General features: G+C 38.4%; 1 protein-coding gene across 5 annotated transcripts in view; it reads left to right on the top strand.

The window, feature by feature from the left end:
- The window catches only part of cacna2d1 (calcium voltage-gated channel auxiliary subunit alpha2delta 1), a 574,720-nt gene that overhangs the window by 500,157 nt on the left and 55,518 nt on the right, over positions 1-19,045 (top strand). For 3 of the 5 annotated variants that reach the window (XM_008111505.3, XM_062981743.1, XM_008111508.3), the window contains 4 exons: positions 4,030-4,080; positions 11,540-11,611; positions 12,399-12,470; positions 18,465-18,526. In XM_008111505.3, coding sequence (XP_008109712.1) covers positions 4,030-4,080; positions 11,540-11,611; positions 12,399-12,470; positions 18,465-18,526 — 257 coding nt within the window. The remainder of the gene's footprint in view (positions 1-4,029; positions 4,081-11,539; positions 11,612-12,398; positions 12,471-18,464; positions 18,527-19,045) is intronic. The other 2 variants (XM_008111506.3, XM_008111507.3) reach the window with 1 other exon arrangement.

The raw sequence follows: 19,045 nt of genomic DNA, 5'->3' as shown, positions 1-19,045 counted from the left end.
TCTCCCCCAGAGTGAGACGGAGGCTCCTTCTTTGGAGGCTTTTAAACAGAGGCTGGATGGCCATCTGTTAGGGATGCTTTGAATGCTAGGTATGGATCATACAAGGAATCAGACCATTTAGGGCTTGTTGTGTGTTTTCCGGGCTGTATGGCCATGTTCCAGAAGTATTCTCTCCTGACACTTCACCCATTTAGGGCTTTAAAGGTCATAAACCACACTTTTTCCAGAAACTCATTGTGGCGCCCCATGCACCCTTCCTCTTTACCCCATCACATGGTGGGGATGGGCAGGGTGCACTGGCACCCCATCAGATAGGAGAAAGGGTGACAACACTTGGCAAAATGTGTTGCCCCACCACCCTTTCCCCCATCATACAGGGAAAAGGAAAGGAAAGTGCAGGTAGCTCCTTTGGAGCTACCCAAAATACACTTTCCTCCTTGTAGTGGTGAAGGAAGCACCTTTCAGCATTTCCACCCCACTTTGGGAGGAATGTGGAAGGGGTCTGCCATACATCATGTGATGGTGCATGGTAGGCTCTGTCCTTGCTGTGAAATAAAGCAGCAAAATGGGCAAAAATGTCCTATGTGAAGATTAGTAGATCTATTATGTTCACTTCTAGATGTACTTATGACCATGTGTTTTGAACTAACTGGGGTTTCTAAACTTGCTACAGATGTAGCAGATCGCAGAAGTCCAGCCTTGAGGTTACCTGCATGTGTACTACCATCTTTATGTCTTCCAATTCTAGGAAGGGGCACAGCTGGCACCTCAGTTAAATATGGTTCTGAATGTTTGTTGCTATTGGCATACTTGCTGCTAAGACTGATGTAAGAATTGCCTTCTATAGCTAAGGTACATTACAAGAAAGTTATTCATCATACTACATTTCCTCCTTTAGGCTTCTGTTTTAATTTTAGTCAGGTGTCATCTAATATACTAACCCCCTTTATTTTCTGTACTTGAAATCTTATTTTAGATCCAAACAAATGAACAAAAATAGTTATTTATTTCCATTTGGAAAAGATGAGAGTATTCAGCATTCTCACCTTTCATCCTTCTCGACGTCTTCTGGATTCTTCCCCCCCCCCCCCCCCGAAAGCTTCTTGTTCAAAACTGGTACAAGATGAGATTTACAGTCTCACATATATATAGCAATCATCTCCACGTAACTCAGGGCCTATCTTCTTCATGACTGCATAAAACTATGATAGATTTCTTTAGAAATTATCCTACTGTGGTTTAGCCAGCAGCACATATACAGGCACTCATATTGGTTACTTCTGAAATTACTTGAAGGATTGAAATGAATTTGTCTGCAATACTTGCTGAAGTATCTCTGGATGAGAAACCCCAATACCAAAAGTATGGACAAGTCCTCTGCACTTCCATTGAGCTCTCCTCAATATTAGAATATTAAAATGTCATAATGAGTCAAATGTTCCAAAGTACCTGATTTAGTATGCATATTTTTCTAATTCACAGTGCTTGGCTGTATTGTGAACTGAGCTTCTATTGCCCATGCCCCTGAAGTTGTTCTTCTGTTTCAAATGTGAAATGATATTCTGCACACATGGGATTAGTGCTATTAGGGCCATAGGTAGTGGTGCGCACATAGGTTTGTTTTTAAAGCTAACTTCTACCTTTTTATAAAATCTTTGCTGATTTATATTAAATATGATTTGTACTTCTTAAAATAGGCACAAGATTCAGTATGTTGCTGTCCTAAATGAATAAAATGGTGGTGATGTGTAAGCTATTGTGCCATTGCAACAGTAGCTGCTACTCTAGTGATGTGTGTGGTATCAAACTAAATAAAAGCCTCTATTGAGCAATACACACATATGTGCCACTATGAGCACATAGGTACATAGCCCCCTGAAAAGCCTATGTGTTTCTGTTCTGGTAATCAGTGACTTGGCAGAGGAATAGAGGGAAAACGAAAACTCTACACCCATCACTTACTTCTGCATGTAGTAAGTTAGGGAGACATATATGACTCTGTTGTTACATGCATTTAGTAATCTAAACTAAATTAGTTCAGTAGCTTTAAAAATGTTTACTCGGCATTGGCGGAGTAAATAATCCATCCTTCCAGATGTTGCAAATTCGAACATCTACCACTAAATGCTGGCCATCTGAACTGTTCTTATAGTTGATACTCTATAGTTGGTTGGTTTGAATAAAAAGTAGCTGGTAGACCTCAAGAACGTTTCAATTAAATTATAGATTAAATTTAAAAAAAACAACTTTGCTTCCACCCCAGAAATCTATTACTGCTTTTTGACTAAAAGTCAACTTTGACTTATGATGACCTTATTGTAGGTTTTTTTATGGCAAGAATTATTTGGAGGAGGTCTGGGTCTCCATGGCTAAATGGCAATTTGAACCCCAGTTTTCTGAAGTCCTAGCTCAATTAGCCTTATAATGTGACACATTGGTTGTATATAGGAGCAACTGTAATTATTTTATTTTATGTTTGACTGCTTGTCTGCTATTGAATGTAGAACATGCAGTGATCATACTGAGTATGTAGTAGGTAAATGCAGATTAATGGGATTTACTCCAATGGGTATACATGTGAACAAAGTGTGTAAATTGCTGTACAAAGTATATGATAGAACCGTAACTTTCATTAGCGATGTTTTGGATTTTAATTCCTAGAAATCAATTACTTACTTACTGTATATACTCGAGTATAAGCCGACCCCTAACATAAGCCGAGGCACCTAATTGTACCACAAAAAACTCGGGAAACTTACTGACTCGAGTATAAGCCAAGGGTGGGAAATGCAGGAGCTACTGGTAAATTTCAAAATGAAAATAGATCCCAATGAAATTATATTGAGGCACCTGTAGGTTAAAGGTTTTTTTAATATTTACCGTATTTCAAAGAAAAACAGTAAACTAGCTCTGTAAGTGGAAAAGTAGGGTTAACAAAAACAATATGGTATTAACAATAAAATAATAATAATAATAATAATAATAATAATAATAATAATAATAATAATAATAATAACAACAACAACTTCATTTGTACCCTGCCCTATCTATCTCCCCATGGGGACTCAGGCCAGCTTCCAACATAGTAACAGGCAAACATTCAATGCCTACATAAACAATGCAGAGCTAGATATATATCTATAATTAATTATATATACTAATTTCACATATGCATTTCCCCCTGAAACATTTGCAAATCTTCTCTCTATATATGCGCATTTCCCTTCTGCAATATTTGCAAGCCCTATATATCTATATTCATATATATCTATCTAGACATCTCTCTATATATATAGATAATTATATCTGTATAGGATTTGCAAAGACTTGCAAACGTGTGAGGTGAAACTTCATATATAAAATAATGTATACACATAGGTACAGATATACAGGCACATGGAAATCTCTAGACATCTAGATAGATAGATAGATAGGTAGATAGATAGATAGATAGATAGATAGATAGATAGATAGATAGATACAAATATAAAGGTACATAGGGATTGCAAAAGTTTGCAGGGGAAAATGCCTATATATCTATAGCAGAGATTAACAAATATTTCAGGGGGAAATGCTTTCATAAGATTAATGGGTATATATATATATATATATATATATATTCTTCTTCCTGACTTGCAAGGCTTTTTTCCCTTTTCAAAACATTCCCTTGGTTAAGAGCGAGGAAGGCTTTGGAAAAGTAAACATTGATAAGGGAGGGTAAGATGAGAGATAAATATATCATATATTGCAAGCAACGGCCTCCAGGTTGCGCTGCCGGCTTGACCTTGACCCGATTATAAGCCGGGGGGAGGCTTTTTCAGCTCATAAAAAGGGTTGAAAAACTCAGCTTATCTTCGAGTATATATGGTAACCAAGTAGATATTGGGGTTGTAGTCCCAAGAAATAAACTTTGTATACTTGTATTAGAAGCCTTATGCTCTTGTCAAAAGGCCATAGGAACATAGTGCATTGACAGATAACTGTCCTAATAATGTAAAAATATGAATCAATGCTGTTTTATCACTTTAGCACATTGGTGTGGGCATTCCCAAAATTAGAAAGAGGAGACCCTACGTCCAGGTAACTATGGATGGAGGTGACTGTTAGTGTGTTCAAAGATGCATATAGCTGAAGCGGAGATTATAAAGCTTCTGTTTAGCTTTCCAGGGGTGGAGCTAACTAGGCTGTTTATCAAACAGCTTCTAAAGCATGAAGCTTGCAAAACTAGTGTTGGGTGCTTGTGAAAGATGCTTTCTGTGATGGTGTGTTGCTATTAACAGAGAATTAAATTTGTGCCTCAGTCACAATTCTCAGAAATCAGATTACCCCTTCTAGATTTATTTCACTGCCAGCACAAAGCCCCTGCCCAGTTCCACTTGCCAAGTTTATGCTATTAGTTGACAGTTTTCTGAAATCTTGATACCTTATTATTTTACATAGTTAAGCCAGAAAAAGTGCCTAATGAACAATAGAAGCAGTTTGTCCATTGTAGTAGGCATTGCAACGCAAAAAATATTTTGAATACAAAATTGTCCATGAACAAGCGCAAATGCTTGCTTCTGATCTAACTAGAAAAATGAATGGCTTTACACAGAGATACATCAAGAGAATTATCATCCTTTGAAGAAAAATAAACATACAGATCCATTCCTCATTCCCAAAGGAATACCAAATTCAGTTTTCAATTCCATTTTTATGTTACTGCACCAGTTTTGGCATTCCTTCTGTCCTTCATCTTTCCCTCATCAACTAAAATAATATTCCCTTCCTGGTTACATAGCAGTGTGAGTTGCTTGCTTGGTTGCTTTTCTTTTAGTTCAATTATTAACTGTATGTCTTGCATGACATTGTACCATTACATCTTTAGTCATGTTTTATAACTACAGCTGTAAGATTACTTAGAAATTCAAACAATATTAAATTGTTATATTAAAACAGCACAAAAATGGGAAAGGAACAGTTAATGGTGCCTAAAGCTTGGAATAAACCATATATCTTTGGTTGAGATGCATGGTTTCATTTTTTCATGTGATATCAATATTGTCAGAGTTCTTGACTTGCTCTAACCCATTATTCTTCATTAAGACACACAAACCAAAGTAATGTCTTTAAAAATCTATGTCAGATACACAAATATGCAAGTCAAATTATGGGAGGCTAAACACACACATCCAATTTTGACAAATGGCAGATAAAATCAACGCAAAACTGTTGGAAAGGTGGCATTGCCTCTCATATGTGAACCCAAGGAACCAATCCACCATCAAGTTCTCTTGTACAATCCACATTAGCATGAATAAGACATGAGCAAGGTAACTCTCTATCAAGGTAATTCATTGTTATTTCATCTTTATGCAGTTTAATTATCCTTATGTATTAAATTCTCTAGACCAGAATCCAAAGGGGAAATTCTGGTCACAGAACTGCTCCTGTCATAAAAATCAGAAGATGGAAATTCCCTCCTTCCCTTGCAACTCCACATGTACTATGTATACTCATGTATAAGTCAAGGCAGGTTTTGGGACCAAAAGTATGGGTTTTGACATGACCTATGAGCAAGTTGAGAATCATTCTCCAGTGATGAATCAGGGCCCAGACAACCTTAATGGTCACCATTTTTCCACCCATGCATTCAAAATAGCAGAAACAGCACTGAAGTAGAAAGAGTGGAGTGAGTTGATACTTCTTTTAGGTTCTCCTGGAATGGACTAAGCTCTCCCTTTTTGATTCAGAGAAAGGGATGGTCCCTTTAAAAAAAATTAAGGCACTGTACTTACATTGACTTATGGATAAGTCAGCTCAGTTATTGCGAGTTGATTTTTTAAAATAACATTTTTAGAGTTATACATGAGTATATAGAGTATATCAAACCTTTTTTAGTTGGAGCAATATTGGATTTAGGTAAAGGTAAAGGTTTCCCCTTGACATTAAGTCTATTTGTGTCCGACTCTGAGGCATGGTGCTCATCTCCATTTCTAAGCTGAAGAGCCGGTGTTGTCCGTAGACACCTCCAAGGTCATGTGGTCAGCATGACTGCATGGAACGGCGTTACCTTCCTGCCGGAATAGTACCTATTGATCTATTCACATTTGCATGTTTTCGAACTGCTAGATTGGCAGAAGCTGGGGCTAACAGCAGGAGCTCACCCCGCTCCCCAGATTCAAACCACTGACCTTTCCGTCAGCATTTTCACCAGCTCAGCAGTTTAATCCGCTGCACCATCAGGGGCTCCATATTGGATTTACACCACAGTATTTAAGTACATCAGCTGTGAATGGACTAAATAATAAGCAATTATACAGGCTAGAAAAAAATCTTAATAATAACCACCTAAAAGGGTACAGATTGAGGGGCTTGTGCAAGAGAATTTCCAAGTGGATTTTGACCTAAGGAATCAAAGAGCTTTTTTTATAAATACAACACAAGTTTAAGTTCCTGGATATTTATGTTTCATTAATTTCCATGTATGTGCATTTCAATGATTGTCAAAGCTTTGGGATTCCTTCACTGTAACTTAACCATCATTTTAAAAGGCATTTATAATGTGGTATTTGGTGAAACTGAGCTTTAATGAGAGATCTTTAGATGTTCCAAATATAAGCTTCAGGGATAGGTGTACTGTAAGCATGACTAATTCTGAATCTAACCCACTGATTTTATTTTCTGGCCTCTTTATCATTTTGTTTATCCTTGATTTATTTACTGGAATGGGACACGGACTGCAATACTACTTTTGGCGCCACAATGCCTTCATGCATGCTGCCTGGGTATGATCCTTCTAAAGCCATTCCACTGCATGTAAGAACTTTATTATTTGAATTTGATTTGATTTTACATAGAAGTAAACACTGGATGTTACATTGTTATTTTTTGTTTTAAAAAGTTTGCTATTCATTTTATATTTGTTTTGCCTAAAGTTGATTTACTTTATTGTCCAGGTAAATAAAGAGTTTTATTTATTTGTTCAAATGAATAAGAAAATGGCACATTGAAATGCTTAGTATGGAAGTCCGTCTGCTCTATTTCTCTAAATTTCTTTTTACAGTCTGTTTAATTCATTCCATTTTTGCTTATTTTCTTACTCAAAGCAAAATTTTGTTTTCCATTCATCCATTCATTCATTGTATGTATTTTTAAAAGGCAAGTATGTAGAAGTAACCCAAAAATTAAGGAGCCACTGTCCTTTATAAACCTGCTTCAAAGGAATATGATACGTTGGTCTTGTACTATATCTTATTTCAGTTGCAATATTTTATTGTATAAGTCAGTAGAACTTATACAAGGAGTAACATCCCTTCCTTATACATTGATTCTATTATTGTAACTTGACAATTTTAAGGTCCTAATGTATGACGTAAACATTTTATGCATGTTAGGCCAGTCAGTTCTCTATCTGATATACAGTGGGGGGGAAAAGTATTTAGTCAGATCCCAATTGTACAAGTTCTCCCACTTAAAAAGATGAAAGAGGCTTGTAATCAACATCATAGATAGACCTCAACTATGAAAGAACATGAGGAAACACATCCAGAAAATCACATTGTCTGATTTTTTCACAAATTTATTTGCAAATAATGATGGAAAAAAAGTATTTGGTCCATCATATACGTCGTTATATATCCTTTATAGGAAATGGCAGCGGTCAAACGTTTTTTGTAAGTCCTCACAAGGTTGGCAAACGCTGTTGCTGGTATGTTGGCCCATTCCTCCATGCAGATCTCCTCAAGAGCAGTGATGTTTTGGGGCTGTCGCTGGGCAACACGGACTTTCAACTCCCTCCAAAGGTTTTCTATAGGGATAAGATCTGGGGATTGGTTAGACCACTCCAGGACCTTGAAATGCTTCTTACGAAGCCACTCCTTTGTTGCCCAGGTGGTGTGCTTGGGGTCATCATCATGCTGAAAGACCCAGCCACGTTTCATCTGCAGTGCCCTTGCTGATGGAAGGAGGTTTGCACTCAAAATCTCACAATACATGGCCCCATTCCTTCTCTCATGTATACGGATCAGTCGCTGTGGTCCCTTTGCAGAGAAAGAGCCCCAAAGCATGATGTTGCCACCCCATGCTTCACAGTAGGTATGGTGTCCTTTAGATGCAACTCAGCATTATTCCTCCTCCAAACACGACATTGAATTGTGTTTCTGTCAAACAGTTCTACTTTGGTTTCATCTGACCATATGACATTCTCCCAATACTCTTCTAGATCATCCAAATGCTCTCTAGCAAACTTCAGTTGGGCCTGGACATGTACTGGCTTAAGCAGGGGGACACGTCTGGCACTGCAGGATCTGAGTCCCTGGTGGCGTAGTGTGTTACTGATGGTAGCCTTTGTTATGTTGGTCCCAGCTCTCTGCAGGTCATTCACTAAGTCCCCCCGTGTGGTTCTGGGATTTTTGCTCACCATTCTTGTGATCCTTTTGACCCCAAGGGGCAAGATCTTTTGTGGAGCCCCAGATCGAGGGAGATTATCAGTGGTCTTGTATCTCTACCATTTTCTAATTATTGCTCCCACAGTTGATTTCTTCACACCAAACTGCTTGCCTATTGCAAATTCAGTCTTCCCAGTCTGGTGCAGGGCTACCGTTTTGTTTCTGTTGTCCTCCAACAGCTCTTTGGTCTTCACCATAGTGGAGTTTGGAGTGTGACTGCTTGAGGTTGTGGACAGGTGTCTTTTATACTGCTAACAAGTTCAAACGGGTGCCATTACTACAGGTAATGAGTGGAGGACAGAGGAACCTCTTGAAGAAGAAGTTACAGGTCTGTGAGACCCAGAAATCTTGCTTGTTTGTAGGTGGCCAAATACTTATTTTCCACCATAAATTGCAAATAAATTCGTGAAAAATCAGACAGTGTGATTTTCTGGATGTGTTTTCTCATGTTGTCTCTCATAGTTGAGGTCTAAGTATGATGTCAATTACAGGCATCTCTCATCTTTTTAAGTTGGAGAACTTGTATAATCGGTATCTGACGAAGTACTTTTTCCCCACGTTATGTCCCTTTTTCTGTCTTCCACATTTTGACCATGGATAGCTAAAGGCAGGAACTCTACATGCATAGGCTTTCACTTGGTGAAACCTTGTTGAACCTTGTTTGTGAAGGTTTATATAGTACAACCCCCATATCCATGAGGAATACATTCAAAGTGTGAAACCATAGATATTGAATCTGTGGATAAGGGATTCATACTGTATGCCTAGGTCTCACCTTTTCACACATCCATATTGCCTGGATCTGAGTTACAAATCCCAGTGAGATGTGTCACATAAATTATGGAAAGAGCTCAGACAATTCCTTCTTCATGCACTGCTTGCAGCACGCAAGCAAAGCAGTTGTAAAGGTCTTCATTGCATTATATGATTAACCCAGGTGATTTAAAGGAATACTTGCATATCAGTCTCATAAGGTAAAATCATAAATCTGAACTTTATTTTTAAAAGTAGAAGTTTTAAATTCAGGTGTTTTAATACTAATTTAATACATATGTCATCAACAAGGGGGCAATGTGTACCTTTTAGTAGGGGTGTGTGAATCCAGTCTGTTTTCGTTTTGAATTTTGGGTGCTCCCCATTCTGGGAGATTAGGAGGGGGCCCATTCGGATCCGTAATTCAGAAACCTGAGTTCAATTTGGGAAAGAATCTTCCCGAAAACAGAATGGGGGACACGCGAAAACAGAACAGATTCTGTGCCATTTCGCACACCCTACTTTTTAGCTCCTCAAGATACAGTTGTAGAGAAACTTAACTGACGCTGATCTTCCTTTTATTTCAGACAAAGCTGAGAAAGTAATTATTTAGGTCTATTAGTTTGAAGACATTTGAAGCTTTGTCAGTTAAAGGCAGGTGTAATAGTCTGAAATGAAATGTTCATTGCAACCCATTTCTGAGGAGACAGATCTCCATAATGTTCTCATAACTGATTTTTTGTGTGTGTCAGGAGCGACTTGAGAAACTGCAAGTCGCTTCTGGTGTGAGAGAATTGGCAGTCTGCAAGGATGTTGCCCCGGGGACAAACGGATTTTTTAATGTTTTACCATCCTCGTGGAAGGCTTTTCTCATGTCCCCACATAGAGCTGGACCCAGGTTGGATTCGAACCGGCAACCTTCAGATCAGTAACCCAGCCTTCAAGTCATCTATTCCTGCTGGCACAAGGGTTTAACCAAGGGCTTCACTCATGATTTGTAATAGAGATGGAAAAGCTATTTAAAGAAAGCTCCTTTAGACTACATTATAATCTTCTGGTTTTATTATGATCTGGCCCCTATGTAAGAGAGGCTGGTTTTCTAACATGATTTGAAAGTGTATTGGCCTTGCTAACGACTGGCAAGGACCTTTTAACTAATAAAAACTTTTTCAGACTATATATATTAATGTATAATTCTAGAATTTTTATTCCAAAAATTGACCCCAAAACCGGAGTCAACTTTTCTATGAATTAATGTAAATTTCATACTTTAATTCTTATATTTAAAAAGTACCATCTCCTTCTCTGCATAAAATGGTGAAAGGCAAGAGCTTAGTCCATCCCAGGGGAACCTAAAAGAAGTACCAACCCCTTCTACTTTCTCTGTGCTAATTCTGACTTTTTGAGAAAATGGCAGTGACATTCTTTGTGCTTCCCTTCACTGGACTGTTGAGAGAGCAGAGAGGGTCAGTGTTTTTTTAAAAGATTTTTTCTGGGATGGACTAAAATCTCACCTTTCACGACTCAGAGAAGCTGATGATTCCTTTTTTGATAAATATTTTAATACTATGCTGAGTGGCAAAGGACTTTTTTGCATGTTTGGGAGGGAAAATGGTGGCAAAGCAAATTGGTGCTTTTCTCTCTCCACGAAATGACCCTCACCTTATCTACAAGTCCTGTCAAATCCATAGTTTTGACTCTGAACATGTCTTCAATTTATACAAGAGGTTAATTTATATTTAAATATGTATGTTATACCCTTCCCCATCCTAATATCCCATCTTCCTTTTGCCCATCTTTCCCCTCTAATTTCATAATTAACTATTAGCTAATTTTGTTATTAACTAATTATTATTAGCTGCTTTGCCCTACAATTACCTCAATCCAGTTGTAAGTTTCAACTATTAAGTTAATAGGAACTTTTAAAGTCAATAGTTATGTACTGATTCAGTGATTCTACTTTTATAATGACTAATAATTGGGTCAGAGAATTTGAATCTCTGATTCTCTTTTCTAGAATCATTTTTCTATAGTCTGATCTTCCTTCTTATCCTTATCTTCCTTCTTATTATATGATGCTACATCTAGCTTTTCAATTACATCTTCTACCTGTATGATTTGCAAAAAGCTTTAGGTTAAGAAAACAACCTAGAGATATTCTATAGAAAGCATCCAAGCTCTAGTATATTTATTTCCCTTTTATCCTGACTGAAAATTGAAGTGGTAAGTAATTACTGTCTCAGGAGTCTCATTTGTTTTTGAAATAGCATTTGAACTATTTTCAATAATTTGATTCAGAAAGAGAAAACAGTGATAAATGTGTATATAATTTGTTGTTTTAACACCTTCTTGTTCAGAATCCCAAATCGCAGGAGCCAGTGACACTGGATTTTCTGGATGCAGAGCTAGAAAATGATATTAAAGTTGAGGCAAGTATTATTGATATATATATATAGATTTTTGTTACCATCTGGTTCTTTGCTTTTTGGAATAAATAAAAATCTGGTCAACTCGTTTTGGCTGAAATTCAGTTGTTAGTACCAACCAGAGAAGACCCAGTTGTGTGCTGGTTTATCATCAACAATTAATTTGAAGTATATCCTCTAGCTGAGAGAGATAGGCCCCATCCACACAGCTGTATAACATCCACATTGAACTGGATTATATGGCAGTGTGGACTCAGATAATCCAGTTCAAAGCAGATATTTTGGATTATCTGCCTTAATATTCTTAATAATATAAATGTTGTTATGCTTCTATTCAAACATGATCTTCAGAATCATATAATGATGGAAGAATCACATAATCAACTGAGGGCCTTTCCACATAGCCATATAACCCAGAATATCAAGGCAGATAATCCACAATATCTGCTTTGAACTGGATTTTTCACAAGAGTTGGTTGAAATGGAAGTTAGTTGTTTCCCATGTGACAGGGGAACAGACCAGTGTTGATCACACTGGCTGCTTCCCAGTAAGTGGGCTTTGAGAAGGTTGGGATAGAATTCCCTGAATAGCTCCATAACCATAGTGTTAATGCATCCATGAATCCCATACAGGTCATCATGTTTAACTTCACTTTATGTGTGTTTTGAGTAAATGTTAAAACATTTCTGATTTCGAAAACAGCTCAGGAAATGTGCATGGATTCTGTTTAAGGCCAATAAAGATTCTCAAATAATTTCTATTTACTATTTTATTTTAAAAAATTTCTAGATTCGGAAAAAAATGATAGATGGAGAAAGCGGGTATCGGACATTTAGAACACTGGTGAAATCTCAGGATGAGGTAAGATGAAGAGCCTTTGATTCTGTGAGCAACATGTACAACCCCTTATTTATTGATTCAGTACCCATGGTTTCACTTACTCATGCTCCAAAGAAATTCCCCCCAGAAGTGTTTGTGTGTTTCTCTGGGGGTGCATCTATGCTATAGAAGAAATGTAGTTTGGCAAGACTTTATTTTATGTGGCTCAACATTCACATAGCTTTATCTGTCAGATCTGTCAGTTCTATTCTAGTTATTCTAATTTCACCCATTACATATAATTGTTGTGATATGTAAATGATGGGAGTGGGGAGGAGAATAGATCTGGGAATAAATAATATAACAATTATTATTTTCAATGAATAAATAAAAATATTTTTAAAGAGGCAAAAAAGAAAAAAAATGTACTCAATACTCAATACTATGGAATTTTTCAAGGCTTTTAAACATTCTCTCCTTTTCTCCTTCTTATCTCCTAAAGAGTGCTGATGCCTTACCAAGCTATAACTCTGAAATTCCATACCGCTGAGGCATGACACTTAAAGTTTGCCAAACTACATTAATTCTGCAGTGTAGATACACCTTTGGTCCTCCAATACAATTCTGGCCAAGGTATACTCAAAATGTAGGTTCACTATTATTCGTAGTTTCAGATGTTCATAGGGGTTCTTGGGACATATCCCCTGTAAATGCAGGGGTTATACTGTAGTTATTTAATCTGTATTTAGTTGTTTTTCAGACATAAGTACAGTAGTTTTCAGATAACAAGCCATTGTACTGGAGAAGCCATTAACTGGGATGTGAAAAATGAAGTAGGATATGTGTGGAGGAAATAGTCCCTAATAGCTCTCAACTCAATAGAAGGACATTCCTTCTTCTTTTTTGTCTTCTGTTCTCTCCTGGGATTATGTCCACAGATTTGATTACCTGTGGTAATTCAGTGTCTGAAACAGTAGGCATAGTTTTGTATGGATTCATATTTTGGACTTAATGTTGTTTTTCTGCATACATACAAGACTTGTAAAGAATGCTTCTTAGATTTTAAGCAGAAAGTGCAGAGAATCTTTCAGTGGTTCTATACTAGCACTATGTTGACCCTCAACTACCCCTCTTTTTTAATTTTTCAATTTCTGTTAATCGGGCATTGTTTTTCTTACTTTAAGAAGGAAAATTGGAGCTAATTTCCTACTGGGGGAATTTTTAATTTACCTTATGATGTGGGTGAGCTTCCCTTTTGCTGCTTTGACTTGTTAAGATGTCATCTGCATGTCAGAAATGCAGCTGACATAACATCCCTTCTTTCTGTGGAAATTGCAAGAAGTGCTCTTGAAGTGGCAGGTTGTATTTCTGTCCACCTTTTCATCTTCTTTTCTACTGTTGTCTATGCATTTGAAAATAGTGTACAGATTTTTTCTTGGTTGAGAGAGAAAGTTCACATCAAATCAAGTCATTTCTACCCACTGTTGTTTCTCGGAATATTTAGTCCCTGCTATAGAGGACAGTATTCTGGGAAGGATCACAGAAAATTTTGTAGAAGTCCTAAAAATTAGAATCTCTTTAATGATTAAACTACACATAGAAAGATTGAAGACACCTGTTCTGGTGTGTTTTGCCATTATTACTAACAGCAACAGCTTACAGATTTTATTGTAGACCTTTCTATAAATCTTTGCCTCTGGGTATAGTGTTGCAATATGCTACAGCTGGCAAGGAGTTATAGTTTCAAATGATGAAAACTGAATAAGCCTGCTCCTTTGGGATGCATTAACTCTGATTAAACTTCCACAGGGTGTCAGGAGACAGTCTAATGTTTTCCATCACGTGGCCTCTCATTTATTCATTCAGTGTTAAGTGAACAGATATTTTTTCAGTTTTAATTTTGCACTCTTATAATGTGCTTGCATTCATGCATCAGTTGATGCACATGCCCTGTGAAGCTACTTCTCAGTGCTGATAGGCAATTATAAAGAAATCCTAATGGGTTATTGTGTGTTTTTGGGGCTGTATGTCCATGTTCCAGAAGTATTCTCTCCCGGCGTTTCGCCCACATCTATGGTAGGCATCCTCAGTGGTTGTGAGGTATAACCTCACATATACCTCACATCCTCTGAGGATGCCTGCCATAGATGTGGGCGAAACGTCAGGAGAGAATACTTCTGGAACATGGACATACAGCCCCAAAAACACACAACAACCCTGTGATTCACAGGGTTGTTGTATGTCTTTCGGGCTGTGTGGCCATGTTCCAGAAGCATTCTCTCCTGACGTTTCGCCCACATCTATGGCAGGCATCCTCAGAGGTTGTGAGGTATGGAGAAAACTAAGCAAAGAGGTTAATATATATCTGTGGAAAGTCTAGGGTGAGAGAGGTCAGTGTGAATGTGTAGTTAATCACTTAAATTAGCATTGAAAAGCTTATCTGCTGTCTTCTTCCTGCCTCTGGGGCATCCTTTGTTTAGAGTCGTTAACTGCCCTTGGTTGATTCATGTCTGGAAACCCTCTGTTTTCAGAGTATTGCTTTTTATTTACTGTTCTGATTTTTGAGTTTTGTAATACTGGTAGCCAGATTTTGTTCATTTTCATGGTTTCTTCCTTTCTGTTGAAGTTGTCCACATGCTTGTGGATTTCAATGGCTTCTCTGTGTAGTCTGACATGATAGTTGTTAGAATGGTCCAGCATTTTTGTGTTCTCAAATAGTATTCTGTGTCCAGGCTGGTTCATCAAATGCTCTGCTATGGCTGATTTCTCTGGTTGAATTAGTCTGCAGTGCCTTTCATGTTCTTTGACTCTTGTTTGGGCGCTGCGTTTGGTGGTCCCTATGTAGACTTGTCCACAGCTGCATGGTATCCGGTAGACTCCTGCAGAAGAGAGAGGATCCCTCTTGTCCTTCGCTGACCGTAGCATTTGTTGGATTTTCTTCGTGGGTCTGTAGATAGTTTGTAGGTTGTGCTTCTTCATCAGCTTCCCTATGCGGTCAGTAGTTCCCTTGATGTATGGTAAGAACACCTTTCCTCTGGGTGGATCTTTGTCTTGACTCTCATGGCTTGTTCTTGGCCTTGCAGCTCTTCTGATGTCTGTGGTGGAGTATCCATTGGCCTGTAGAGCCCAGTTTAGGTGGTTGAGTTCACCTTGGAGGAGGTGAGGTTCGCAGATTCTTTGTGCACGGTCTGTCAGGGCTTTGATTGTGCTCCTTTTTTGACTTGGGTGATGGTTGGAGTTTTTATGAAGGTATCTATCTGTGTGTGTAGGTTTTCTGTAAACTGTGTGGCCCAATTGTTGATTGGGTTTGCGGATGACCAGAACATCTAGAAATGGCAGTTTTCCTTCCTTTTCTTTTTCCATGGTGAATTGGATGTTTGGGTGGATGCTGTTAAGATGGTCCAGGAACTTGCTGAGTTCTTCCTCTCCATGGCTCCAAATCGTGAAGGTGTCATCTACGTATCTGAACCAAACAGTTGGCTTTTTTGGTGCTGTTTCTAGGGCCTGTTTTTCAAAGTATTCCATATAGAAATTTGCTACTACTGGGCTGAGAGGGCTCCCCATGGCCACTCCATCCTCCTGTTCATAGAATCCAGTGTCCCACTGAAAGTAGCTAGTGGTGAGGCAATGGTGAAACAGGGCTGTGATGTCTTCTGGGAAGTTTTGTTTGATTAGTGTGAGGGTGTCAGCTACTGGGACTTTGGTAAAAAGGGACACCACATCAAAGCTGATCAGGATGTCCTTGGTGCTTAGATTGAGGTTGCTGATCTTTTCTATAAAGTGTGTAGAGTCCTTGATATAATGTGCAGTGAGCCCAATGTGGGTTTGTAGCTGTGTAGCCAGAAATTTTGCCAGGTTGTAAGTCGGCGATCCAATGGCACTTACAATGGGTCTGAGTGGGATGGAGTCCTTGTGGATTTTGGGGAGTCCGTAAAGCCTGGGTGGGAGGGCTTCTGATTTGCACAGCTGTTGGCGTATGTCAAAGTTAATGGAGGAGTTCTTGATTAGAGTGTTCGTTTTTCTGGTGATTTTGTTAGTGGGGTCTTGTTTCAGTTTCTTGTAAATTGTGGGATCTAGAAGTTGTCTGATTTTTTCTTTGTATTGTTTTGTTTCCATGATTACTGTGGCATTCCCCTTGTCAGCTGGAAGAATGATGATTTCAGGATCTGAGTTGAGATCTTTGATGGCCTGTCTTTCTTTTCTCGTTATGTTGCTGGGGGGGAGTTTTGCGATTCCGGCCATGAAACCCTTCAACAACACAAATCCAAACGCCTCATTTCTACAATGAACCTGAATATTGGAACACCTAAATGCCTACAAAAGGTCGCAGGATGAGGTCAGGAAGTAGGGAGGGGTCTGCCATATTGAAATATTTACCCATAATGCTATTCCTTTCCATACATTAATCTGTCATTTTGAATACTCTCAGAGTGCTTAATTTCTTATGTATTTCTCTTAAATGTATATCTAAATATATGTATACATGTCAGCTATGGAAAACTGTGTTGCAACATCGATAGAAGCACAACATCTTCATAACCCTGGATGTGGAGATTTAAGGCCCATCCAGATAGCCCCTTAGAAGTAGGAGCGCCTGCTTCTTTAAGAAGGGCATCCAGAAGATGCCTCAGGTAAATGCGAATGGTTTCGGCACAAAGGAGGAAACTCACCTTTGCCCGAGATTATTTGTTAACTGTAAAGACACGGGTCTTTCAAAAGAACCATGTCTTTCCAGTTGCAGGGACTGTGTGAATTGAGCCCAGGGAATATGTTGTACAATTTCCGATCCCAATGCACAATGCTGTGTCAGGATTTTTGGTCTCCTGGAACCCAAGACAGCCCCTTCCACCCCCTGCCAAAACCCCTTAAAAGCCTTTTAAAAAGCAAAATAACTCACCGGGCCTCCATTTTTCTCCGTTGGCCCTCTCTCGGGTTGTACCAATGATGCACCTGGAAAAGGTGGGGGGGGGGAGAAAAATCGCTCTCCCCCCCCCTCCAGATGCGTCATTGTTATGATCCAGAAGATGACCGGAAAAGGGAAAATGGAGGCCTGGTGAGTTATTTTTCTTTTTGAAAGGCTTCTTTTCAGGGATTTTGTTGCTAGGCAGCAACATGCAGAGGGCCCCGTGCCCTTCCCAGCGAGCGAAGAAGCCCACTGCATGTTGCTGGGAGGGGTGAGATGCGGCGGTGCAGGCCGGACGCTCCAATGGGAGAGGCCTGCTGTGCTGGAGCAACAGCTGATCCGACTGCCTCGGATAATCCAGAGCATCGGATAAGCGGAGGCCAGATAAGTGGGGCTCTACTATAACATTTTTCAGCTCTCACTCTAGCATCAAATCAACTTTTTAAAATGGGAAAGTATGCATATAAATACAAATATAATATAAAATATTGAATAATAAAAGATAGCACAGGTCTACCTGTTCACCTTTTAGTCATGAAGAAAGTGTGCTTAAACTATCTCAATGGGCCTTTAAATATGAATGACATGCAATCATTCCAAAATGTGCTTCATCACTGTAACATATATCAGTGCTGATTGAAGCATCTATGGTATTCTTGGTCTCTAAGTCAACTCAAGGCAAAAATGAAATCATTGTTACTCTATATTTGGAGCCAGACTGCAAACAGTATATCATTTTTTTCTGAGTCAAATAAGATGGATCACATTAAGCAAAGTCTCATTTGAGTGTTGATAAAAGCAAGAAGCAGTTCTCTAAAATTCAGTCAAAGATCTTGTTGGTAATGTTAGAATACCAAAGATAATGTTATAAGGACCTTAGAATATGCTGGATGTGTAGCTAGCCCACTTTCAACCACAAGGTTTTTGCTTTGAAGTCTTTCACATGTCTAGAAAAGGGAGATCCTATCTCTATAAACTTCCAAACTGATTTTCAAAAAGAACTTCAGCTCTTATTCAAAAGGGGGAAATATAGCCACACTTCCACGTTTGCAATGTAGTAAATATGGTAATAGAATATATTTTCTTAAATCTTAAAGCTTATTTAAGAAATTTGTTGCCCAATATATTTTCAGCGCTACATTGACAAAGGAAACAGAACATACACATGGACGGCTGTAAACGGTACTGATTACAGGTAATAATACATAGTTTAAAATATCTTTTACTATCTACACTTCTTTTTTTAAAAAATTACCAATTTTCCTTAGGATATTATTTCTTTATATTTACTTGTAATAATAAGTATGACTATAAAAGTTGCTTACATCTCTAATTGTGGCCTTCCACAGGACAGGCTCCTCTTCCATGGAGACCTGTCTGTTGGCTAAATTTATCATTAGAAGCTTTCTTTTCACTTTACCTGCCTCTAGATGTTAGTCAGAATGCCTTCTCTATGATGGAGTCCAGAACTAGGGAAAGTTGTTTTTTTGGATTACAGTTCCCCATAGCCAAACTCTTTGAGCTTTGGGAGCGATAACTTTAAAAAGCAATTTTCCAAACTCTAGTCAAGTTCAAATTGTGAAGTGATTTTCTGAAAGACATTAATTGGCATCCTGTTAGTGACTCAACAAAGACACTATCCAGGTGCTAAGGAGGGAGATGAATGAATATTCCATAGCTGCCACTACACACACTTGCTGTAATATGAGCTACT

This window comes from Anolis carolinensis, chromosome 5 (genome assembly GCF_035594765.1).
Source record: "Anolis carolinensis isolate JA03-04 chromosome 5, rAnoCar3.1.pri, whole genome shotgun sequence".
NCBI classification, from domain to species: Eukaryota; Metazoa; Chordata; class Lepidosauria; order Squamata; family Dactyloidae; genus Anolis; species Anolis carolinensis.
Note: the sequence above shows the minus strand (reverse complement) of the source record. Positions and strands in the feature narration are given on the sequence as shown.